Source organism: Mustela nigripes, chromosome 3, assembly GCF_022355385.1.
Source record: "Mustela nigripes isolate SB6536 chromosome 3, MUSNIG.SB6536, whole genome shotgun sequence".
Classification (NCBI taxonomy): domain Eukaryota; kingdom Metazoa; phylum Chordata; class Mammalia; order Carnivora; family Mustelidae; genus Mustela; species Mustela nigripes.
Window position 1 is genome coordinate 46,568,263 of NC_081559.1, and position 22,752 is coordinate 46,591,014.

General features: G+C 58.0%; 1 protein-coding gene across 3 annotated transcripts; it reads left to right on the forward strand.

The window, feature by feature from the left end:
- The first annotated feature begins 599 nt into the window (after positions 1 to 599).
- On the forward strand, positions 600 to 21,984 carry D2HGDH (D-2-hydroxyglutarate dehydrogenase). 3 transcript variants are annotated; one of them, XM_059393944.1, is made up of 10 exons: positions 600 to 664; positions 1,445 to 1,812; positions 7,175 to 7,232; positions 7,850 to 7,989; positions 8,780 to 8,973; positions 9,582 to 9,750; positions 11,770 to 11,913; positions 14,782 to 14,924; positions 16,337 to 16,502; positions 20,865 to 21,984. In XM_059393944.1, exons 2-10 carry the CDS (start codon positions 1,455 to 1,457, stop codon positions 21,122 to 21,124), a joined length of 1,632 nt encoding a protein of 543 aa, XP_059249927.1. In that variant the 5' UTR covers positions 600 to 664; positions 1,445 to 1,454; the 3' UTR covers positions 21,125 to 21,984. The 3 variants fall into 3 exon arrangements, with proteins under 3 accessions (XP_059249927.1, XP_059249928.1, XP_059249926.1); XM_059393945.1 differs by having other exon boundaries at positions 604 to 664; positions 1,619 to 1,812; XM_059393943.1 differs by lacking the exon at positions 600 to 664 and having other exon boundaries at positions 671 to 1,812.
- Positions 21,985 to 22,752: the final 768 nt, after the last annotated feature.

Sequence of the window (22,752 nt, forward strand, 5' to 3'; positions counted from 1 at the left end):
GCTGTAAGAGGCAGCATTCCTGCCAGGCTGCCTTTGCTTCCCACGTGGGGGCGGTGTCCGGGCCACCCAGCTCTGGCACGGCCCCTCTGACCTCTCCTCACTTGAGCCTTTGTTCAGGAAAAGGCTCAGGTTGTGTGGCACAAGCAGCTTTCTGAGCCTTGGGGCTTCTGCCTGTGATGCACACCCGACCTGCTGGGGGTAGCCAGAGACCCCCGGGGGGGAGCAGAGTTCCCTGGGTTGGGGAGCCAGAGACCCCTTATGGGGCAGAGTGCCCTTGAGGGGGCAGAGATCCCTGAGGGAGTCAGAGACTTCTGGGGGCGGGACAGAGTTCCCTGGGGGGAGCCCCGCAGCAGGGCAAGGAGCGGGGTGGTTATGTGGACCACGGTAGAGCCGGCCCTGGGGAAGGGCTGGGAGAGTGTGCGGGGACCCCTGCTGGGCAGTGCCGGACACCGGTCCAGGCCGGCTGTCCCGCGGTGTGTGGCAGGCCGAAGTACGCGCCCGCCCCAGTGCACCTGCAGCCCGCATGGTTGGGGGCGGGGCCTGGAGGGCGCCAGATTCCCGGGGGGCGGGGCCTAGGGCGGGGCCGGAGGGCGCCAGTGCGCAGGCGCAGTCGGTCCCGGCTCGGGCCGTACGGCGCTTGCGGCGGCGGGTCGGGGGTGCGGACGTGAGTGTGCGCGCGCGGCCGCCGGGGCCCTCGGGTCAAGGGGTCGGGGACGCGGTTTGAGGCGGTGGGGGGACCGCAGGTCGGGGCGTCGGGGGCGTCCTTGAGTGCGAGTCTGCGGGGCTGCGTCCTCTCCCCCGAGTGAGTGGCCCCGCGTCCGGCCCTCGGCCTGTGGGCTGCCCCGATGGCCGCGTCCCCGGACGCACAGGATGTGTGCGAACCCCGGACCCGACTCGGCGGCCCGTGGAGCCCGCGGAGGGGCGCGCCCCTGTGCCCTGCCCTCTGTACTCTCAGCGGGGCTGGGGGCAGCGCCGCTGGCTGGTGTCTGAAGCGGGGTGTGCAGCCCGGAAGCCTCCCTTCCCGTGCTTGTCGTTAACAACTGCACTGTCCAGATTTGTGCCGGCGTGTGCCCCAAACACAGCATTTACCGTTTTAGCCATTCTGCATTGCATAATTCAGGGCATCCGTCCGTTTAGTGCCTAGACTCTGGTTTCGTCCTGAAGCTGGAGGGTTAAGAGGGAGCTCTGTTACTGCAAGTGTTCGACTCTGACTGGACCAGCTCCCAGCCATTGTCCTGTGCCCAGAAGGGCCTTACAGGGAAGCCGAGCCGGGTCAGGCTCAAAGGCAGCCTGCCCAGCGCCTCCGCCCCCATGCCCTCTGCCTGGTCTCTCCAGGAGGCTGGAACCTCATGGTCTCACCCTGGAAGACTGCCTCAGTTCCTGGACTGCAGCTGGGCTTGGGTTGTGGTTTCTGGATCTGCAGGTCCTACCGCTTCCTTTTTAGGGCAGGAGCGATGGGGCCCCATGTGGTGCCCAGGCAGCTGGTGTGGCTCTCCCGGTGGCAGGCGGTGTGCGCTTGGGGAGCTTCTGTGCAGCACAGGACATGGGCAGGGGTGTCCAGGATCCCCAGCCTGCTCAGCTCTGGGGGGGCCCTTAGCTCCAGCCCCCTGGTCTGCAGGAGCAGCTCCTCCACACCCCCTGGTGCGCCGGAGGTGGTACTGACCCAGCAGCGCTACCCTGTGACACGACTGCCCTTCTCGGTGGTTTCTTCGGAAGACCTGGCAGCCTTTGAACGCATCCTCCCAGGCGGGGTCGTCACAGACCCAGAGGTGCTGGAGGCTTCCAACGTGGACTGGCTGAGGACTGTCCGAGGTGAGTGAGGGTCTGGCCACAGCACATGCTCCAGGGAGGGGCTGTGACCATGCTGGGTTGGAGGGGCGTACCTGGCACACACACCCTCTCATGTTGAGGAAAGGCTGTGTTGTAGTTTCAAACTGTTGTGAAAACAACATTACTGGAGGTTTATTGGTGCTGCATGATGTCTGCAGAGTAAAAGACAAGGTGGCCGGCTGCTCTGAGAGATGCACGTGAACTCCCAGGGCCTCTGTGACAGCTAGCACAAGCTAGGTGATGGAGGCTCGCCTGCTCCCAGCTCTGGAGGCTGGACCTGCTCCCACTAGAGGCTCTGGGGGCTCCTTCCTGGGGGCTGCAGGTGTCTGTGTCCCTTTAAGACACCTGGCATCACCTAAATCTAGGACCTTCTCTCAGGACCCTTAACTTGATCACGTATGTCATGACCTTTTATGTAAATCAGGGCACGTTCACAGGTTCTGAGGGATGCGACGGGGACACACTTTGGGAGGCCCGGTCTTCTGCGGCCGCTCCTTCAGGCAAGAAGCAGGGGCTGGTTGGGCCGCCTGAGCCCTGCTCCTCCCAGCACATGTGTCTGCAGCAGCACACGCCTGTGCCAGCTTGGGAGTTCTCAGCCTTCCAGACCCAGTGCACACCTTCTCACAGGAAAGATCCCGTCACTCTGTGTTCTGTTCTGCAACATTTTCAGATATAATGTAAGCTGCCTTTTCAGTTACAAAACACAAAACACCAATACGATGTTCTTATAGAATATTAAAGAGACCCAGAAGACAACTTGCTTACAACAGAGTCACGAATTACACATGTAATGCCAGGACACGCCAGCAGCCAGGTAGGGCTGGATCCGGTGCCCGTGGGACTTGACAGAGTATTTTGTGTGTGTGTGTGGGGGGGGTGTCCAGTGGGGCCGCGACTCAACCATGGCAAGGGCTGTGTGTGGGCTTGAAGAACTCCCGAGAGCAGGTCTGAACCAGCTTGTGAACAGACCTGTGGTGCAGAGTCTGTAGCACGTGGAGGTGGTTGTGGGACACGCTGTACTTACAGGGAGAGAGATTCGGGTCAGGTACTTTGGAAGTCCTCAGACTTCTAATTTTTTAAAGACTCTTATTTATTTATTTGAGAGAAGCAGAGATAGTGGCAGACAGCAAGGGAGAGCACAAGCAGGGAGGAGAGGAAGACATAGGGTCCCCGCTGAGTAGGGAGTCTGACACAGGGCTCTATCCCAGGCAGACGTTTAGCCAGCGGAACCACCCAGGCACCCTCCTTGGACTGTTCCTTGTGGGTCAAGTGCCCAGAGTGGAAGGGCTTCCAGCCCCACCCTGCCTGCTAAGTCAGGACCCCCCGGGGCTGAGGGATGGTGCCTGCTGGGAGCCCAATGCCCACACAGGGCCTGCAGGTTCACATGCGTGCTCCCAGAGGCAGGAGAGGGTGCTGTCCAACCTGGGCTCAACCAGGCCAGGCCCCGGTCCTGGCCGGCCCTGCAGCCACAAACTGGGGATGGGGCTCCCACCTCAGAGGTAAGAGCCCAGGGTGCTGGGTACTCAAGACTCGGGACGTCTTCCTCCTGGGACTTCCAGAGTGCACACTGTAACTGGGATGGGGCTTGTCTGCCCCACCTTCCTGGACAGGGCTTAGCTGTGTGCTGGGGGCTCTTCTTGGAAGCCTCATGTGGCTCGGTCTGTGTCTGTGTGCTCCTGTGGACGACCCCCGCCCCCTGGCTGCTGACATATGGCTGCTCACATGTGTGCACTATGTTGTACACACATGGTGTACAACACCTGCCCAGCGGGTGTCTGTTGAAGTTGTTTGTTCAATTTTTGTTGAAATAACCCCTTTATGTAGCTGTTTTGGGGGGAGAAAGCATGTCTAAACTTATGATCATTTTATGTTTTAGTCTTAGAGTTCTATAGAAAATGCAGCTAGTAATAGCTGATTAAGATTTTATAATTCTCGGGGCGCCTGGGTGGCTCAGTGGGTTAAGCCACTGCCTTCGGCTCAGGCCATGATCTCAGGTTCCTGGGATCGAGTCCCGCATCGGGCTGTCTGCTCAGCAGGGAGCCTGCTTCCTCCTCTCTCTCTGCCTGCCTCTGCCTACTTGTGATCTCTCTCTGTCAAATAAATAAATAAAATCTTAAAAAAAAATAAAGATTTTATAATTCTCTTAAAAATGGATTTTATTTGAAATGGAAACTGTCCAAAAATTAGATCACTTTGCTCATGGGTGGACCCCATAAACTTCAGTGAGCATCTCACTGTGTGTCTGCACACAGTGCAGGGCTGGGGACAGGATGGACAGGAGGCTCACCAGAGGGGTGGTGGCATGAACGGTGGGTTGCCTGCCAAGTGGGCATGCCTGCCCAGGAGAGTCCCCCAGCACACGCTGTTTCCTTGGAACCTGGGGAAGCCATCTGGAAGGGTGTTCTGAGACAGGAATAGCCAGTGCAAAGCCTCTGAGCAAGTCTGTGCTTGGCATGTTTGGGGAGCTGTAGACCCAAGTGTGGCTGGAGTGGACGGACAATGGGGAGGTCAGAGAGTGAGGGGGCTGGGTCATCGATACGTCGAGGGCCAGGTGAGTCCCAGTAACTGATGGGGAGCTACTAGGAGGCCAGGAGGAGAGAGGCCCACAGCCTGGTATGGCTGCCGTGTCGAGGAGAGGCTTTCACTCCCTGGGCATGGAAGCTCGGAGGAGAGCTGAGACTTCGATGGGTGGTCAGGTGAAATGGTGTCAGCTCTGTGTGTGTGCACAGAAGAGTCTGGGATGTGCTGATGGGTGTGTAGGGTGTGAGAGAAGCCAGGATGCAGGGACCCATGGCCTGAGCAGCTGCAGAGGTAGCCTTCCACTTGCTGAGGATAATGGCAGGAGTACCAGGTCTGTGGGGAAACTGGAAATCTGGGTCTGGACAAGTCCAGTTGGACACGCGAAGGGGCCCGTTGGACTGTGAAGCCAGCTAGCCCAGGGCTGGGTCCATGCAGCTCCATTGTCCAAGGAGGCCAGTGGCCGCTGTGGTCCATGGGGGCGAGCAGGCACCAGCCAACCAAGGGGACTGAGCAGCTTGGGCTGGGGCTGAGGAGGACCTGGTACATGTGTGAAGAAAGGGGAGCCAGGGGTTGCCTGGTCAGCAACAGCTGCTGTACCAGGGCCCATGGTTGTCTGTAGCGTGGAAGGGACATGCCTCCGGCTGGAGCTGTTCATGGGGGCTTGGGAGGCCCCATCTGGAGGCTTAGGGGGACAGAGGGGCCGGGGCAGGGGTTGGGATGGGTTCAAGAGAAGATGTTTTTGCCTTTTCGGGGCCGGTTTCAGACAAGACTGCTGTCGCAGCAGATTAATAGGTGGATGGGAATGATCTGGTTGAGAGGGAAGAACTGGTAGCTTGGTGAGAAACAGGATCGCCGTGAAGTTGTCCAGGAGCTGGGCGTGGAGGGACCCAGGCCCTCCTGGGGCTGCAGTCTTAGGAGGAGTGGCAGTGGGGGCCCATGTAGAAGCGGGTGGGGGCACTGCTAACATGAGGACGAGGGAGGCAGTGAGAGCTATGGTCTGTGGGGTGGTGTGGTGTGGTGCAAGAGAGACTGCTGCCTGTCCCCTAGTGTGTGGGACAGGGAAGGCCCGGGGACTGCTGCCTTGGGGTGAGAGGAAACAAGCCAGGAAGTTGTTCCTGGAGCCTGGGGAGCAAGACCCTCAGCCCAAGTTCCCAGGGGTAGAGTGTTGGGCCCCAGGGCTGAGCCGCTGGGAGAGAAGAGTTGGAGGCGAATGTTTCAGCCGTCAGGGTCAGCAGTGTCCTGCAGAGGTTGAGTCGGTGTCTGCCACAGTCTGTCATCTGAAAGCAGCCACACCAAACAAATGGGCATTGGGCTGTTCCCGCAGGGCTCCATGTGCAGGCGTAGCCCAGGCTGGGCTTGGCCTGAGTGTGGGGTTTGCCATCCTTGACGTGGCAGTGTGCTCTGGTCCCTGGGAGGAAGTCAGGGAGCCCGCCAGCCGGGAGTAGGCATGCTGTGACAGGTGACAGGCCATGTCCCAGGAGGGTCCTTCTGTACCCCACGCCCTGGGTGTCCCAAGTGAGCGAAGGCCTTGGAGGGCTGCCAGGAATCCAGGAGGGCGGAGAAGCAGGTGGTGGGCAGCATGGGGACTGTGTTGCTGAGACCAGGAACTGGCACTCAGTTGGCCTTTCTCAAGTGGAGGGATGAGAGTCGCGGGCCAGAGAGGCTTGCAGCCTTAGCTCCTCCCTGCCTGTCCCCTCCAGAGCTGGCTCTGCTCCTTCTGCACTGAAGCCTTTCCTGCTTCTGTTTTCCCTTCTGTTCCTTTGAGTCCGTCCCTTGACTGAAGAGACTCTGAGCACATGAGAGAGAAGACCGGAGCATAGATGAATGTTAGTGAACCCTGGGGCAGCCCGTCTGCAAAGTCCTTTCCTACTTCCCCCAACATGTTCCAGAAGCCAGTGCCGTCATCAGCCAGCAGCATGCTGACAGCTGCCTCCCTTTGGCCAGTGTCCTAAGGTGGACAGTAGACTGCTAAGGCCTCCTGGAGGCTCAGGGGCAGGGACATGCAGAGAGAGCCAGTTACTTAAAAATTGTTAGATTTTTGTATCAAGCCAGTTGTGAAGCACAGCTGTTATTAAAAATTAACATGTAAATGTACGATTAAATTATATTTAATACAAGCATTGTAAATATTAGTAACTTAGACTTTGCTAAAAAGCATGTAAGCTAAGAACTGCAGCCAGATCTCAAAGCTGCGTGAGAGGTCACTGACACGGTGGTGGTGGTGGGGTGGGTGGTGCCTGTGCTTCCCGCCTCCCGGGAGCCTCCTCAACCTGCTTGTTCACTTGGAATGAAGTCAGAGGACCAGAGAGATCCTGCTTGTCTCGGGGAGCCCATGGTTAGGAACCCCGAAGTGCGGGTGTCCAGGGGTTCCTGCTGGCCACCTCCTGGCATCCCGTCAGTCATCACAGCTTAGAGCCTCCACCTGATGCGTAGAAGGAGCCATGAGTGTGCCCCGAGTAGATGAGACACATATGGGAGGGGGATGGGTAGCCCCGCCCCACAGTGGGAAGTCAGGTACTAACACAGGTGGAGGGGTGGATCTGGACAGGTCGCTGGCCCGATGTCAAGTGTCTCCCCACAAGGTGTGCAGTTAGGTGGGGGAAACATGGCCCCTCCCAGTGAGCAGCCAGGCAGGCGCTCCAGCCGTGGCCTCCCCACCCAGAGAGGTGGGGCCTGTGTCTGGCACCTCACCCTCGTCCCTGAGGTTCCTGGGCTTGGTGCTGACCCTGGTTGTACTGGTGGCCTGCAGAGGAAGGAGGACCTTCTTCCGGAGGATAGACTGAGCGCTGCCTTCTGTGTGAGTAATGTGTCCTTCGTGTTGCAGGTTGTAGCAAGGTGCTGCTCAGGCCCCGGACCTCCCAGGAGGTGGCTCGCATCCTCAGGTAAGGAGCGCGCAGCGGCCCCCGGGCAGTGGTGGGCGACTGGGAGGGCACACGACCGAGGAGGGCATGCGAAAGCAAGCCCTCTTCCCTCCAGATGTAGACCCTGGTGAGGTTTTGTTCCTCTCGCTTCTTCCCTGCCTGGTGGGGTTAGGTACTTCACGTTGTGTCTTCCCCATTTGGCCATATCTGTGCCCGTCCCTCTGTGCTCCTTAGGCTTCCAGGCCAGTTTCTGGTGGAGGTGGAAGGGACACGTTGGGTGGAGGGGCTGCAATGCTTTTGGTGAACAGCAGGGGGTGCCGCTGGCCCCTGCATTGTGCAGTGCATTGTGCAGGGAGAGCCGTGGCCTCTCAGGATGTTCGGGCACAAATGCCAACCTGTCTGTGATCCGGACTGTGCAGACTTGTGGCTCACTGCCATTTTGGGTGGCCCTGGGCCTCCTCAGACCCGCCAGCCGTGCGCAGGGACCAAGGGTGCTGCCCATGGAGGTCACGGCAGGAGGACGGGGGACTCCAGGTTGGGTGGGCTTGCAGCCAGGGTTGGCCTGGATCACGTTGCACAGGGATGGTGGTGCAGGGGGAGGGCAGGGAGCCCTGATGCCCGTCCTGTGCTTGCCCCAGGTACTGTCATGAGAAGAACCTGGCCGTCAACCCGCAGGGGGGAAACACGGGCATGGTGGGGGGCAGTGTGCCCGTCTTTGATGAGATCATCTTGTCCACCACCCTGATGAACCGGGTCATCAGTTTCAACAGCGTGTCCGGTAAACCTGCACTGTGGCCGGGTGGTGAGGGGTACTGTACTTTACTAACACAGGTGGAGAGGTGGATCTGGACAGGTCGCTGGCCCGATGCCAAGTGTCTCCCCACAAGATGTGCAGTTAGGTTGGGGAAACATGGCCCCTCCCAGCGAGCAGCCAGGCAGGCGCATGTCCAGCAGGGCTGGGGAGGAGAGGCCCAGCTTTTTCTGCCCTGAGGGTGCTGTCCAGGGGTCACTCAGGTGGTTTGTGCTGTGGGTCTGTGCTGAAGGGCATGGGCTGTTGCTGCAGCTCCTCCAACTCTCACATTTTCTAACCAGGATGGCTCTTTTTGCCCTTGTAAACAGGGCACAAAGGACGGGATACGAGGAGGTCTCGAGATGCTTTCTGCTCAGTGGCCCCAGCAGTCCCTCCAGCAGAGCATTTTGGGCGGGTCATCCTCTGTGCTGGGGGCACCTGGGCACCATAGCTCTGTGCCAACAGTGCTCCAAGGTCCGTGTCCCCTGGTGGTGGGACTCCCCACCCCGGGTGGGGGCCACTGCCGTATAGCGACGCTCATCCCTTCCCTTCCACGAGTGTGTGCGTGAGGATTTCCTTCTTTATTTTTCCCCATCAGTTTTTCTTTTTCTTCTTGGTAAAAGATAACGGTAACTTCTGGGGGACAGGTTGGGGGACATGCTCCTTGTCCTCGAGGGAGAACCCTGTCCCATGTGGCTAACCCCCGCAGAGCCCCTGTGGTGCATCTTCTGGCTCCTCCTGGACTGAGAACACCCATGACAGCACCTTCTCTTGGCAGGGACCCTGGTATGCCAGGCGGGCTGCGTCCTGGAGGAGCTCAGCCGGTACGTGGAGGAGAGGGGCTTCGTCATGCCCCTGGACCTGGGGGCGAAGGGCAGCTGCCACATTGGGGGAAATGTGGCAACCAACGCAGGCGGCCTGCGGTTTCTGCGCTACGGCTCACTTCATGGGACTGTCCTGGGCCTGGAGGTGGTGAGCTGGGGCGCCGGCCACTTTCCTCTGTCTCTGTGTCCCCCTGCTCGTGTCCGAGTGGCCGGACCCTCAGCCTCTTCCCAGTGCTGAGAGTACTTAACGTGTGAGGTATCTGTGGGCCCCCCGCCAACCTGCCTTGACTCCATGGGTCTGTGCCCCCTTGGGCACTCTCTCTGGAGTGCTGTGGGGCAAGGCTGGGGCGGGGCTGGGGTGGGGTCAGTGCGGTGGGGCAAGGTTGGAGCAGCAAGTGGCAAGGTGGGGTGGGGGAACGGGGGGCGGTGGCAGGGCAGGGGCCTGGCAGCACTGGGAGAGGTCCCAGGCCTGGTGGATGAGGTGTCTGCAGGGCGTGGACCCTGCACTATGGAGTCTCTGCCACTGCCTCCCCACTTTGGGCCCTGAGCTCCATGGGTGTGGGGGGCATGAAAGTCCTCTCTTAGCCCCATTGGTGCGCATTCTGGCCTGGGGTCACCCTGGGGCCTCCATCTGGGGTGGGGTGAGGGCTCGTGCTTGGCTCTGCTTTCTGTGGGACCCCTGGGCGTGGGGTTGAGAGGAGAGGGGTGCCTGCGAGGGCCCACGTATAGGCCCTTGCTTCTCCCCTTCTTGGCTAGGTGCTGGCCGACGGCACTGTCCTGGACTGCCTGACCTCTCTGCGGAAGGACAACACGGGCTATGACCTGAAGCAGCTCTTCATCGGGTCGGAGGGCACGCTGGGGGTCATCACGGCTGTGTCTATCCAGTGTCCACCTAAGCCCAGGGCAGTGAACGTAGCTTTTCTCGGTAGGCCGGCTGTCGGGGTACACCGCTGGGTACCCTGTCCCTCCCCCTGCCCCGCTGCCTGGCCCTTGGCATGAGGGGGGCTGTTCCTGTGTCTCCTGGCTTCTGTGTCTGGAGGGTTGGTGCTCCTGATGGGGGGTCTGCAGGGGGCCTCTCGCATCTCAGGGCAGAACACCCTGTTCTTTAGCACAACTGGGGCTCTGCTCAGCTCTGCTGCTCCATCTCCTTCCTTGATTCTGAGTGAAGCAGTGTCATTTCTGGTGTGTTCATTCCTGAATCAGTCACAGCCGTAGGAACACCGTCCTCTCCATCCCCCTGCTGTCCCTCACTGTCCCTGCCCTGTCCCCCATACTGTCCGTGTGCTATCCCCTGCTGTCCCTACTATCCCTGCCCTGTTCCCTACTGTCCCCAATGCTGTCCCCCACTGTCCCTCACAGACCTCTGCCCTATCCCCCACTGTGTCCTTCACTGTCCCCTGCCCTGTCCCCTACCCTGTCCCTGATCTGTTCTCTACCCTGTCTTCCACCCTGTTCCCACTGTCCTCCTGCTGTCCCCACCATGATCCCTTGCTGTCCCTCTACTTTCCCCACTGTCATGCTGTCCCTCGTGCTGTCCCTTCTGTCCCCTGCCGTGTCCCCAGTTGCCCATCGGATCCTCTGCTTCCAGCAGACTGCGAGCGTGGGCTTGGGTCTCCTCCTCTGAAACCATATTCTGCCTCGCCTCCACTCAGAGCCTGTCAGACTCTAGTAGTTAAGAGGCTGTGGAGACATCCGGTCTTCTGGAGGTCACCGTGGGCAACTTAACTCCCTAGTCCGCTGTTGGCTGTGCTCTGCGGTGTCTGTACCCATGGCAGAGTGCCGGGTCTCACGGCCTCCCTTGTCTCTGTGGCTGGAATTGCTGTTTTCTTGCAAACGTGCCATTTCCTCTTCCTGATGTGCCGTTCTGCACTGGGCTCGTGCTCCCCGCGAGCACGGCCTGGGTCTCACGGCTGGCCCATTGGCCGCGCCTCCCCAGCTCTTGCCCATGGAGACATTGTCGCTGGTTCTCAAACGAGGCTGCTCAGAGTCATCCCGCATCTGTGCTTGTGTCCTCTATGGCTGCTGCTCCCAGTGCTGACGCTTTGTTCTTCGGTCACTTCGAAGATTTTCTCTGTGTCTTTGCTCATCTGTGGTTTGGGGTTTCTTGCCTCTGAGGACACATTCTCACCTCGGATCTTCCAAGCCTCCTCACCCTGTGTCTTGGTGTCTTGTCAGTTGGAGGCGTCTGACCATCTTCCTCCTCCTTTAGGGCTATGATCGGATGCACACATGACAAAGCTCTGTGGTCGGTCTTCTTCATTCCTCCCACAGTTTCCACCCTTTTACACTCCTGCTGTGTTGTTTCCCATCTTTTCCGCTTACGGGTGTTGCCGTGCGCTGTTGTCCCAGGTGGCTGAGCCCCCACATCCAGCCCCGCTATCCAGCTGCGGAACTCCACGAGCTCCCGGGTATGCCCAGGAGACGTCTGCCTCTGGCCTTGCACTCTATGAACACACTCCCATCAGCTTTTCCACCTCGTCCCCAGCATAGAGTCGGTATCCTGGGCCCTTCCCACCTGCTCCCGGCCACTGACGGCGCGCTCCCCAGGCCCGGGCGCCTCAGAGATTTCTCCTTGTTCTATAAGTTGAGTGATTCGCCCTGGGCTCCTGGAGACACAAGTGCTCACTGTGGTGAGAGAAAAGCAGTGAAGCCCTTGCCCAGTACGACCTTATCTCTGGCCCCCTGTGCGCCCAGGCCCCTCTGGTTCCTGTGACCTTCCTGCACACCATGGGTCCTCTGACGGGCCTTTCCTCCTGGACCGTCACTACCTGGGACACGCATGCCACTGGCTCATGCGCGTCCCTGTGATGGTGCTCTGCTGCTCCACTGGGCTACCCTGCTCGCCAGCACCCAGGGCCACTCAGCGCAGCTGTTTCACAGGGGGACTTAGGGGTGTCTGGCTGGGGCTCTGGTGCCTGCGCCTGAGGTCTTGTTGCCTTCGCAGGTTGTCCGGGCTTTGCTGAAGTCCTGCAGACCTTCAGCAGTGGCAAGGAGCTGCTGGGTGAGATCCTGTCAGCGTACGAGTTCATGGACGCTGAGTGCATGTGGCTGGTCACGCACCACCTGCGCCTTGCCAGCCCCGTGCAAGGTACCGACCCCTGCGGCTGGGCAGCTTCCGCCGTGGCCCTCATGCCATAGGTCTCAGGGGATGCTCTCTTTGGTCACTGACAGGCCATCAGTCTGTCCACAGAATGGGAGGCAGCGACAAGGTTGCCAGAATCTGTGCGGCTCCAGTGTCACCATACCTGGACGAGTGAGACTCTCTGACCCGCATGGGAACTGGGCCCCCAGTGTGGGTGCAGTTGCTGCCGCCAGTTGTGCCAGAGCCCCAGGGTCTCTGAGGGTCCTCGATGTGCTGGTCAGAAGTGTTTCTTTTCCACCAGAGGAGCCACTGGTCCGTGGAACTTTCCCAGTTAGCCAACCGAGCCCTGGCCCTGCATTCCAAGGGCCACCTGCTATCGTACTACTAGCTCTCTACTGTGGGTCTCAGTGTCTTCACCTCCAAGAGCCTCCTGAAATGTGGTGGCTTTGGTGCGGGCAGTGCTGGTGGAAAGCCACAGGCTTAGGGCGTCCACATGGGATGGCTGCTTCTTGTGGCTCTGGAGGCTGGAGTTTAGGATTGTGGGGCGGCTCGGCCTGTGTCAGGTGCAGCCAACAGTACCCTTCTCACTGTGTGCTCAGGCGGCCTTATGTGTATAGGAGATCCGTGGTGCCTCATCCTCATAGGAGAGTGGCGGTCCTGTCGGATCCAGGCCCACCCTTATGGCCTAATATAACATTGAGTCCCTCTCTGTAGTCAGACGGGCTGGGTTAGGACTTTAGTGTGTGGTCAGGCAGAAAGATCTTTATGCTCTAAATTTTTAATGAGGTGTTGCATTTGGTACAATAGAACAGGAAACAACTGGAACATCCAGTAGTAAAGAAATAAGATATGATACAATCACTGGAAAGGTGGGGGACCCATGGGCAGATGGAGGGTCCCTGGGTGGACAGAGGGTCTCTGGGTGGATAGAGTATCCCTGGGCAGATGGAGAGTCTCTGGCAGACAGAGGGTCCCTGAGTGGATGGAAGCTCCCTGGGTAGACAGTGTCGCTGGGCAGACAGAAGGTCTCTGGGTGGATGGAGGGTCTCTGGGTGGGTGGAAGGTCCCTGGGTAGACAGTATCCCCGGATGGGAGGAGCGTCTCTGGATAGATAGCATTCCTAGATGGATGGAGGGTCTCTGGGCAGACAGAGGGTCCCTGGGTAGACAGCATTCCTGGATGGATGGAGGGTTTCTGGGCAGACAGAGGGTCCCTGGGTGGATGGAGGGTCTTTGGGCAGACGGAGGGTCCCTGGGCAGATGGAAGGTCCCTGGGTAGACAGCGTTCCTGGACGGACGGAGGGTCCCTGGGCGGGCAGAGGGTCCCTGGGTGGACAGAGGGTCCCTGGGAAGACAGAGCATCTCTGGGTGGATGGAAGGTCCCTGGGAGGATGGAGGGTGTCTGGGCAGATGGAGGGTGTCTGGGTGGAGAGAGTGCCCCTGGGTAGACATCATCCCTGGGCGGACGGAGAGTCCCTGGGCAGATGGAACATCCCTGGGTGCACGGAGGGTCCCTGGATGACGGTTTGTCTCTGGGTGGATGGAAGGTCCCTGGGAGGATGGAGAGTCCCTGAGCAGATGGAGCACTGTGTGGCCCTTGGATGCATGTGTGAGAAAGCTGCTCCTAAGGTCATGTTTAGGAGAAAGGAAAGGCCAGCCCACTGTCCTGGGCAGGTTTCAGTGTGCAGATCTCTCTAACTGGAAGACAGGAAGGAGTGCTATTGACCATGCTGGTTGCTACATATGGCAAGCTGGGGAATTTTTTTTTTTTTATTTACTTGTCTTTGTTTTCCAAACTCCCTTTTATAAGCATGTTTTTACTTTTATAATTGGAAAAGGAGCCCATAAAAATTAAAACACTCCCAGTGTTTTCTAGGACATGTGATAAATTAAAGAGCAGAATTTGCATTTCATCATGGAGAAATGCCAGTATCTAGAAAGCACTTGTTCTCCTTATAGTAGGATGGGCTTGTAGTATTTTTCTGGAAGGCACTTTTAACATAGTACTAAAGGGAAGAGCTGTGCATTTGGTGTTTTCATTTGTTGGTTTCAGTAAGTTAAAAATAAATTCACAGTAGCCTTAAAAAAAAGACAAGCTTAAAATTCTCTTATAGTTCCTAATGCATTTTTTTAAAAAACTGTAAAAAAGAGACAGCTTGGGCAAAATCATGCCTTTTTTGCATGTTGTGCTAAGCCGAGCGCTGTGGGCATCACAGCACCACGTGGGCACAGTGGTCTCTCCTGTAGCCCGTGGCCTGCCCAGCACCGCAGGAAGGTAAGAGGGGCTCCCTGCCCACAGCCCTGTGCAGGTGCCCGTGACATCGCTCAGGGCTGTTCATGTGTTCTGGGGAGTGTGGTTTCTTTCCCAGTGAAAGACCTATTTTTATTTGTTTTTTTTTTAAGTTTATTTTTTTGGTAATCTCTATAGCCAGTGTGGGGGTTGAGGTCACAACCCTGAGGTCAGAAGTCACATATTTTTCTGACTGAGCCAACCAGGCACCCCAGGAAGGACCTATTTATATTATTATTTTAATTTATTTGAGAGAGAGAGAGTGAATGTACCTGAGAGCTGGGCGGGGGTTGGGGCTTGACCAAGAGGAGAGGAACAAGAAGACTCCCCACAGAGCACAGAGCCTGATACGGTGCTTGGTCCCACGACCCTGAGATCAAGACCTGAGCTGGAACCAGAAGTCGGACGTACTCCCCAGGCACCCATGAAACACTGGTCTTTAAGCCTCGGGAGACGAAGTCTGAGCAGAGGCTTCCTGTTCTATGGGCCGCACAGGGGCTGCCAGAGATGCTCAGACAGGCCAACCCAGGCCTGTCCTCACTCTGTCTGACCACCTCTGTTCATCCTGCATTCTGTGCCTTCCAGAAAGTCCGTTCTATGTCCTAGTGGAGACCTCAGGCTCCAGAGCAGGGCATGACTCCGAGAAGCTGAGTGACTTTCTGGAGCAGGCGCTGAGCTCCGGCCTGGTGACGGATGGGACTGTGGCCACGGACCAGACCAGACTCAAGGTGTGTGTGTGCTGCCCGTGCTTCCTCGCATCCCCCGTGCTCAGCTGGTCTAGGACATCTGTGCTAGGCCTCGTGTCTGGCTCAGAGCACGGGTTGTCTGAACATGAGCAGGTATCCTGCCTCTTGGGAAACATGGTTTTGGGTCTTTATTGTGATCAGTGATATTTTATTTTAAATTATTTTTTTAAAAATTACTTATTTGAGAAAGCGAGTGAACGTGAGTGGGGGGAGGGGCAGAGGGAGAGAAAGTATCAAACAGATGTCCCACCAAGCATGAAGTGTGACACAGGCTTGATTTCACAACTTGAGATCATGACCTGAGCTGAAACCAAGAGTCAGACACTGAACTGACTGAGTCACCCAGTGGGAGCCACCATCACCATTGTGGGGGTCTGTGGTGGTCAGATCTGCTGTCACCATCCTGGGAGGGCCCAGGCAGTGGGAGCCCGTGGGTGGGGCAGGTATGGACGGTCAGACAGGGAAGCCTATGGGTAGCAGCATGGCCCTGTAGTACTCCAGCTTGGGGTCCAGCAGTGCGGGGGACTGTGCAGGGTTGTTGCTGGTCTAGGTGTGTGAGAAAGGTGGCGGGCAGGAGCTGCTGCACGTTGGGAGTGGGAGTCGAGGAGAGGGCACAGAGGGACCGAGTGGTGACCCTGAAAGCCAGTGAGTGAATGGAGGAAGCCAGACACTGGCTGGTGTCTGTGGAGGTAAGGGGCTGTTGCTACTCTTCTGGGGCAGACCTGGCATTGTGTCATGTGGAAAAGCAGGAGGAACCAGTCCTTACCACGCAGAAATTTTGCTGAGACGTTTCCTGAATAGGGGGACATGTGGTGGGTGGGACGGGGCCAGCCCCGTAGCCGAGCAATGGCACATTCAGCACCATTTCCTCCACTCCATAACCAGGACTTCAAGTGTCCTCTGTGACCAGTCAGCCAGCCAAGCCAGTAAGCCATGGCTGGCTTTGTGCGGAAGGGCAGTGATGCGAAGAGCCCCCAACTCCCCAGGCCCCCTCAGCCCCACCCCGCACTGCACTCACTTTCCCGCTTAAGCTCGAGCACCCACGTGTGTCTCGGGCAGCCCAGGGCCCAGCAGCCCCGTCCCCTCTGTCTGCAGTGTCTTCCTTCGCCGGCCAGCGGCCCCGACCAGCCTCTCCCACCATGCCACCCAGAGTGTCCTCCATCCTCCTGGAGAGGGGCTGTCTGTGTGCCCTGGGGTGAACCATGGCCGCATTCTGGAGTCTCGTCCTATATGGATTCTTGGGTCAGAGCCCCATGCTTGTCACAACACAGAATATTTTTGTCACCTGGGAAGTTCCGTCATGACCTTCCTGGTCATCTGAGGCAGGCAGCATTCTAATTGCTGTTAGACACCCTTCACGGTGCCCCTCTGACTTTGTTTTCTGTCCGTCCCAGGCGCTGTGGGCCTTGAGGGAGAGGATCTCGGAGGCGCTGAGCCGGGATGGCTACGTGTACAAGTACGACCTTTCTCTGCCCACTGAGAGGCTTTACGACCTTGTGTCTGATCTGCGCGCCCGCCTTGGCTCACAGGCCAAGCATGTGGTGGGCTATGGCCACTTGGGTGAGCTGTTCTGGGATCACGTGGTGATGGGGATGCTAGTTGTTGAGAGAATTCTAATCATCTTCATGGTTCTCGGGCATTTTGGAAAGGACCTCCGTTTGCTGGCCACCACGGTGGCCTGCCCTCAGACCCAGCCTGCTGTATCCCTGACGAGTCCCTCTCACTCCCCTTGCCAGCTGCAAGTGTTTGAAAACTAGTTTCAGATAATTCTATTTTGCAGAAAAATCAAGCTTTATTTATTTACTTTATTTAAAGTGATTAATTCCTCAGAAAGGAATGTCTCATCCCTCTCGATTCTTGGCAGCCCTTGGAAAGGGGTCTGAAAGCCGTGCGTATGGGATGCCCAGGGCCCCATGCCTGCAGCCTCCATGGCATGTCTGTAATGGGGGGCTCAGGTCCCCCTCCTGCAGTTAAGGGAGGATTTGGAGAAATGGGGTGAGGAGCTTGGCACACGGCATACTGTCCCGGCATTTCTGATGCTTGTTTTGGGAACTTGTCATCACAACGGTTTTCTTTTTCTTTTCTTTTTTTTTTTTTTTTAAAGATTTTATTTATTCATTTGACAGAGAGAGATCACAAGTCAGCATAGAGGCAGGCAGAGAGAGAGAGGAGGAGGAAGCAGGCTCCCTGCCAAGCAGAGAGCCTGATGCGGGACTTGATCCCAGGACACTGAGATCATGACCTGAGCTGAAGGCAGAGGCTAAACCCACTGAGCCACCCAGGCGCCCATCACAACGGTTTTCACAGGTGGTGCCTTACTTTTCCTGTGAGCAGGCTCCGCAAGTCAGGTGTCTGGGATGCTCAGTGTGTGACAGATGGTGACCCCCAGAGTTGGGGGGGGGGGGAGGGTTCCTGGCATCAAGGACAGTGAGGACATTCAGTGGCTCAGGGCACCTGCTGTCTGTGGGACAGGAAAGGTCCCTCCCTCCTGGCAGACAGTGCTGCTGTGTAGAGTAGACTCTCACCCGTGAAGGACGATGTGTGAAATTTTAAGAAGGGGATGGGAGAGTGCATGTGTGACCTTGAGGTGGGGAGATCTCGTCAGGACCACACGGGAAGCATAAACCATATGGGGAGATTGCTGCTAACTTGGGCTACATGAAAGTAAAAACCATTGGGAAATCTCAAGCAGAACGTTGGCGGGTGGAGATGTGGGGCTGGCGAACCCAGTGTCAGGGAGGAAGCCTGGCACGGCCTCTGGGAGGTGGACACCCAAGCGGGGGTGGAGGACAGGTGCCTCGGCCAGGGCCCGGGCGAGGTGGTGAGGCTGCTGGGTGTGGATGTGGGGCTGGGGATTGCTGGCCCACCTTCCACCTCGAGGGGCACTGAGTGCAGCCTTTGCTGCCGGTGGGGCGAGACTCACGGCCTGTTGAGGGCTTATCTGGTGTCCAGTGGGGCAACCAGCCTGGTTTCCCTGCGGTCCGTGAGGCTGTTCTGCCAGGCCCCTTCTGCAGGTGGGGCTGTCGTCCGGGGGTTGCCTAGCTTGGCCGCGGTCCTCTGTGTCTTGTTTGGTCCATGTGCCTCTGTTATGTGCCGGGTTTCCCTGGTACGTCCTGGGCTGTAAGTCCCTTCCCTGTGTCTGCGATGGACGCCAGTGTCATCCCACAGTGGCATGGCTGTGGTCTCTCCCTCGGGCCCCGAGGGGTCCGACTGGTTGGCCTCGATGCCTCATTGGCCATGTGGCAGGAGCTCTGGTGAGGATTTGGGGCAGAGGGTTTTGTGTGCTGGGCAGTGAGGAGCTGACCGCAAACCAGTTTCTTCCCCAGCTGCAGGGCAGGCTGAACTTCCTGGGTTGGTTTCAGTCATTTTGTTTTCTGGAAGTGTGTCCGTTTCTTCTGAAGCCTTGGACATGTTGACACACAGGTGTCTGTCACGCTCTCATTCCTGTGTCACATCAGCATTAGTAGGGTGGCCCCTGTTTTAGTCCCGGTAGGGTTTGTTCCTCGTGTCTTTCCTCATCTGCGTCTGTCGCATGCTCATGGGGTCTGTGGTTCCGCCCGGTCGGCCGCTTTCTCTGTTCTGTCTCATGTTTCTTGTCATTACTGTTGTCCTCAGTGTCCTCAGTCTTCTCCCCTGTCAGGTACGTCTTGCAGTGCCTCTAAGCACGGGAATTCTCAGGGCCTCCAGCCTCTCCACTTGGTCGAAGGGGTTAGACTCCCCCTGAGGACCAGGCTCTCCGATCCCACCATGGCTCTTGTTAAATAATGTCTGTGTGTCGCCTTGTCGGGCTCTGGGTGAGTTTGGAGGGGCTCCTGTGGGGCCAGCATGGCCGCCTGGTCCGAGCCCCATGCATCCCCCTGGTCTGAGCTGTGCGTGCCCCCGGTCCGAACCACATGTGCACCCATGGCCTCCCCACCCCCCGCATCAGTGAGAGGGCGGAAGTCAGCACAGTAGCAGCAGGCTGCTCCCCTCTCCCGAGGCTACATCCTCTTGGAGGATAGGGGTTGCACCTGTCCTCGCATTCCAGGGTGAACGGGCACTCTCATCACAGACCCTTCTGAATGCTGGACCTGCGCTGGCCTCTGACCAGTCACACGGGCTCCTCCCATTTAGTGTTTCCCTGACATGTGTTTGTTCCCATTACCTTCACTGTCCTCCATCCTATGATGTAGATGCGTCTTTCACAGACACCGTGGAGGTGGGGTCTCCCTGTCATGCAGTTTGTCATTTGTTGTCTTTATTATTTATTTATTTTTGAAAGATTTTTATTTATTTGAGAGAAGGAGCATGAAAGCAGAGGGAGTGGCAGAGGGAGAAGCAGACTCCCTGCTGAGCAGGGAGCCTGACACAGGGCTTGATCCCGGGACCCCAGGACCACGACCTGATCTGAAGGCAGATGCTTCGCCACCTGAGCCCCCCTGGGTGCCCCTCCTGGAGTGTAGTTTGGTTCTGTTTCCTGCCCTGTGTGGCGGTGCCGATGTTATGCAGCCAGCGATGGCCCATGCTCAGCCACGCCTGTGTCCCTCTTCATTCTGGTGTCGTGGCCTCTGCCTGATGCCTTCTCTGGCTCCAGGGACAGGAGGTGACGAGCATCATGGATTCTGCTGACCTATTGCTCAGGGCTTCTTCAAACTCGAACATCCGCACAGTGACTGTTCCTCCCACGTGGGGCAAGGCGGCCTGCTGTGCATGGACCTGCGGTGCTGCTGTCCAGAGGGATCCCAGTTTTCTTGTCTTCCCTTGTCTGGGGGGCTCTTCCGGTTCACTCGTTTGGGTGAGCGTTTGCCTTTGCGTCTGGGTGCCATGGGGCTGTGGTGAGAGGGATGGCTCTGCCCTTCTATCCCCAGATATCTCTGCCCATCCTCCCCTGCCTTCCTGGCTGCGTTCCCGGGGCTACAGCCCTGTGGCTCTCCGCCTGCCTTCTCCGCGGCCCTGCTCTGACTTCGTACCATGTTCAGGTCACATGTTTGATTTCCCTTCCGTGCTGTTCATCTCCTGTGGGGGGTAACACACATCGAAACCTGTCTGTGTACTCCGGCCTCTTGGTGATTGGTAGTTTCTTTTCTGGAAGTTGGTTGACTTGAGATGCTTGCTCAGTCTGTGTCTTATGTGCTTTATCTCTTACTTCTATAAACGTAGGAGACATTTGGGTTCTGTTTCTGGAAGTTACGGGATCTGAAGCCTTTGTGGTCAGGTTGCCGGTTCTTGCTCATTGTGGCTGCTCTTGTGTGCATGGAAATTTGGGAGTGGGCTCGTCTCTCTCGGGGCTTCGTCTATGGGGATTACATGAGGCCTGGGTTGGAGGTGATTTGCTTGTGCAGGGGTGCAAGTAGAGGGGGCAGGGTCTCCTAGCTGGAGCCTGTCTCATCCTCACGCTCTCAGCTCAGGGTCCGTGGGACCAGTGAGGTAGTGGGAATTACAGCTGGAAACCTGCAGGCTGGCTGGTGGTTGTGCAGGCCCCTCCGTGGGGGATTTGGAGCCTCTGCCTGCAGGGTAGCAGCGGGACCACTCTGGTGGGAGGGGGGTCCCTTGTGTGCTCCCTACATTTGAGAAGCCCAGAGGGAGGTTACCATGAGAGGCTCTCTGTCACTGGATCAGAGTTCCTAGGCCTGAGCCCCGTGCTGCCCTGGGCTTTGCTCTAGTCTCTGGGAGCTCCTCCTGCTGGCTCATGAGGCTCTCTGCCCCTCAGGGCATGTGGGACTGCCTGCAGAGGCTGGCTGGGCGGGTGGTCTGTCGCTGGGAGCTGGAAGCCTCAGGGGGCCGTGTGGGTAGAGGGGAGGCTGTGGCGTGGTCACTGCAGACCCCTTCTGTCACTGCAGGCCTGTGGCCAGTGGTGCAGGCACGAGGGCAGGGCAGGACTAGGGGCTGTCAGGAAGGGGTCTCAGCCTGCCCAGCCTGACCCCAGCATTCCTGTGCCTGTAGGGGATGGTAACCTGCACCTCAATGTGACGTCAGAGGCCTTCAGCCCCTCGCTGCTGGCTGACCTGGAACCTTACGTGTACGAATGGACAGCCAGGCAGCGGGGCAGCGTCAGCGCCGAGCATGGCCTGGGCTTCAAGAAGAGGGGCGTCCTCAGCTACAGCAAGCCGCCTGAGGCCCTGAGGCTCATGCAGCAGCTCAAGGCACTCCTGGACCCCAAGGGCATCCTGAACCCCTACAAGACACTGCCTGCTCAGGCCTGACAGGACCTGCAGGGTCCGCAGGAGACGCAAGAAGGGCCTTGACCCAACCCTGGTTTTGCCTGTGGCTGTGGGCCTGTGGGGGTGGCATGAGCTGAGTGGGGCAGCAGCAGGTGGGGGCACCCAGCCACAGGCTGGAGGGGCCAGAGCTGGCCCCCAGGCAGGGTTCTTCCTGGCTCTTTCCAGCCCTGCTGGGGAAAGCCACCCAAACCACCTGGTCTGCTCTCTCAGCCCCTATGTGGGCACTACCCGACCCTCTGCAGGCTAGGCAAGAACCTCCTGTGGCACGTCCTGTGTGGTCTGGGTGGGAGAGCTCTTCTGCCCATTTGGGAGACTAGGCCACATTCTACTGTACTGGGGGCTGCCACTGTGGGAGGGGGCATGGATGGTCCTGTGCCTGGGTCCCTCAGGCAGGATGTGTCCCTGGCAGAGGTGACGAGCTCTGTGGGACTGTGTGGGCTCCGTCCTGAAGCTTTGAGCAATAGCCTCGGTCGCCAGTGCCTTGTGGATGACCAGAGCATGGATGAGCCAGAGTAATAGGATGGTCTCCGCCCTGGAAGGCATCGTTCCCCCATTTTCTAGAAGGCCCATCCATTGGCAAGACAACCCTGGTGGTTCGCAGTGATGTGCCTGGAGCTGTGACTTCTGCTTCTGCTTCCATGTCCGTGAGGCTAGCGTGAGAAGCCCCGATGTGCACGAGTGCATGTGCCCAGCGGGGCAGGCTTGGCGTGCACACTGCACCCTCACCCGCCCCACTGTTGCCCTGGGCCCGGGCCTGCTCCTGGGGCAGTGAAGAAGGTCTGGACATGTTTTCTCTTTCTGGCTGTCATGAACTTCCAGTAAAAAATGGGAATTGATCACAACGCTGTCCTTGTATCTGTTTCTGGAACAATCTGGTGAAGCCTGTGGCGAGATGCCTGTTCCCTCAGCAGTAGGACACTGGGCGCCAACACCGTGCCCCAAGCCCAACACCTTCCTCTGTCCCATCCCTCCCCCCCACCCCTGACTTAAAACCTCATGGGCTTGGGAGGCTGTTGATGTTGGTTGCGTGGAGGTAGCATAGTCATCATCAGTGAGAGTCGTGACTCAGCAAATTTACTGTCGAGAATGGAAACAACGTGAGGTATTAAAAGGCTTAAGATCTTAGGTGTTTTCTGTTAGAGTCGAGGTGGGGCTTTGAGAAGGCAGCACAGTGACTGGGGGTCACGGGCAGCAGGTGGCAGGAAGAGCCTCCATCTCCCCAGCGGATGAGCTGGTCCTCCAAACGTCAGAGTGTGAAGTAGGGCCACTTGGCCTCGCCCTGTGGAATGCACCTGCATGGACACACACACATACACACGGGCCATGTGCAGACGTGGTGCACACATACAGTACACATGTACACATGAGGTACACACAGGCTGGTACAGATGTGATGCGTGTGTGTACATGCAATAGACGCACACGTACGGGACTCACTGGCGTGTACTGTGCTGTCTTGTTTGGACGGCGCCTCAGACCCATGAAGTGCTGGCCGCCTGCCTTCATGCCTGCGGAGAACAGACTCTCCAGTGGCTGTGGGCCGTTGTGAGTCCTAGTGGGGCATCCGTCCAACTGCATTGAGTTCTGCATCGTCCTGCAGCTCATGGTTG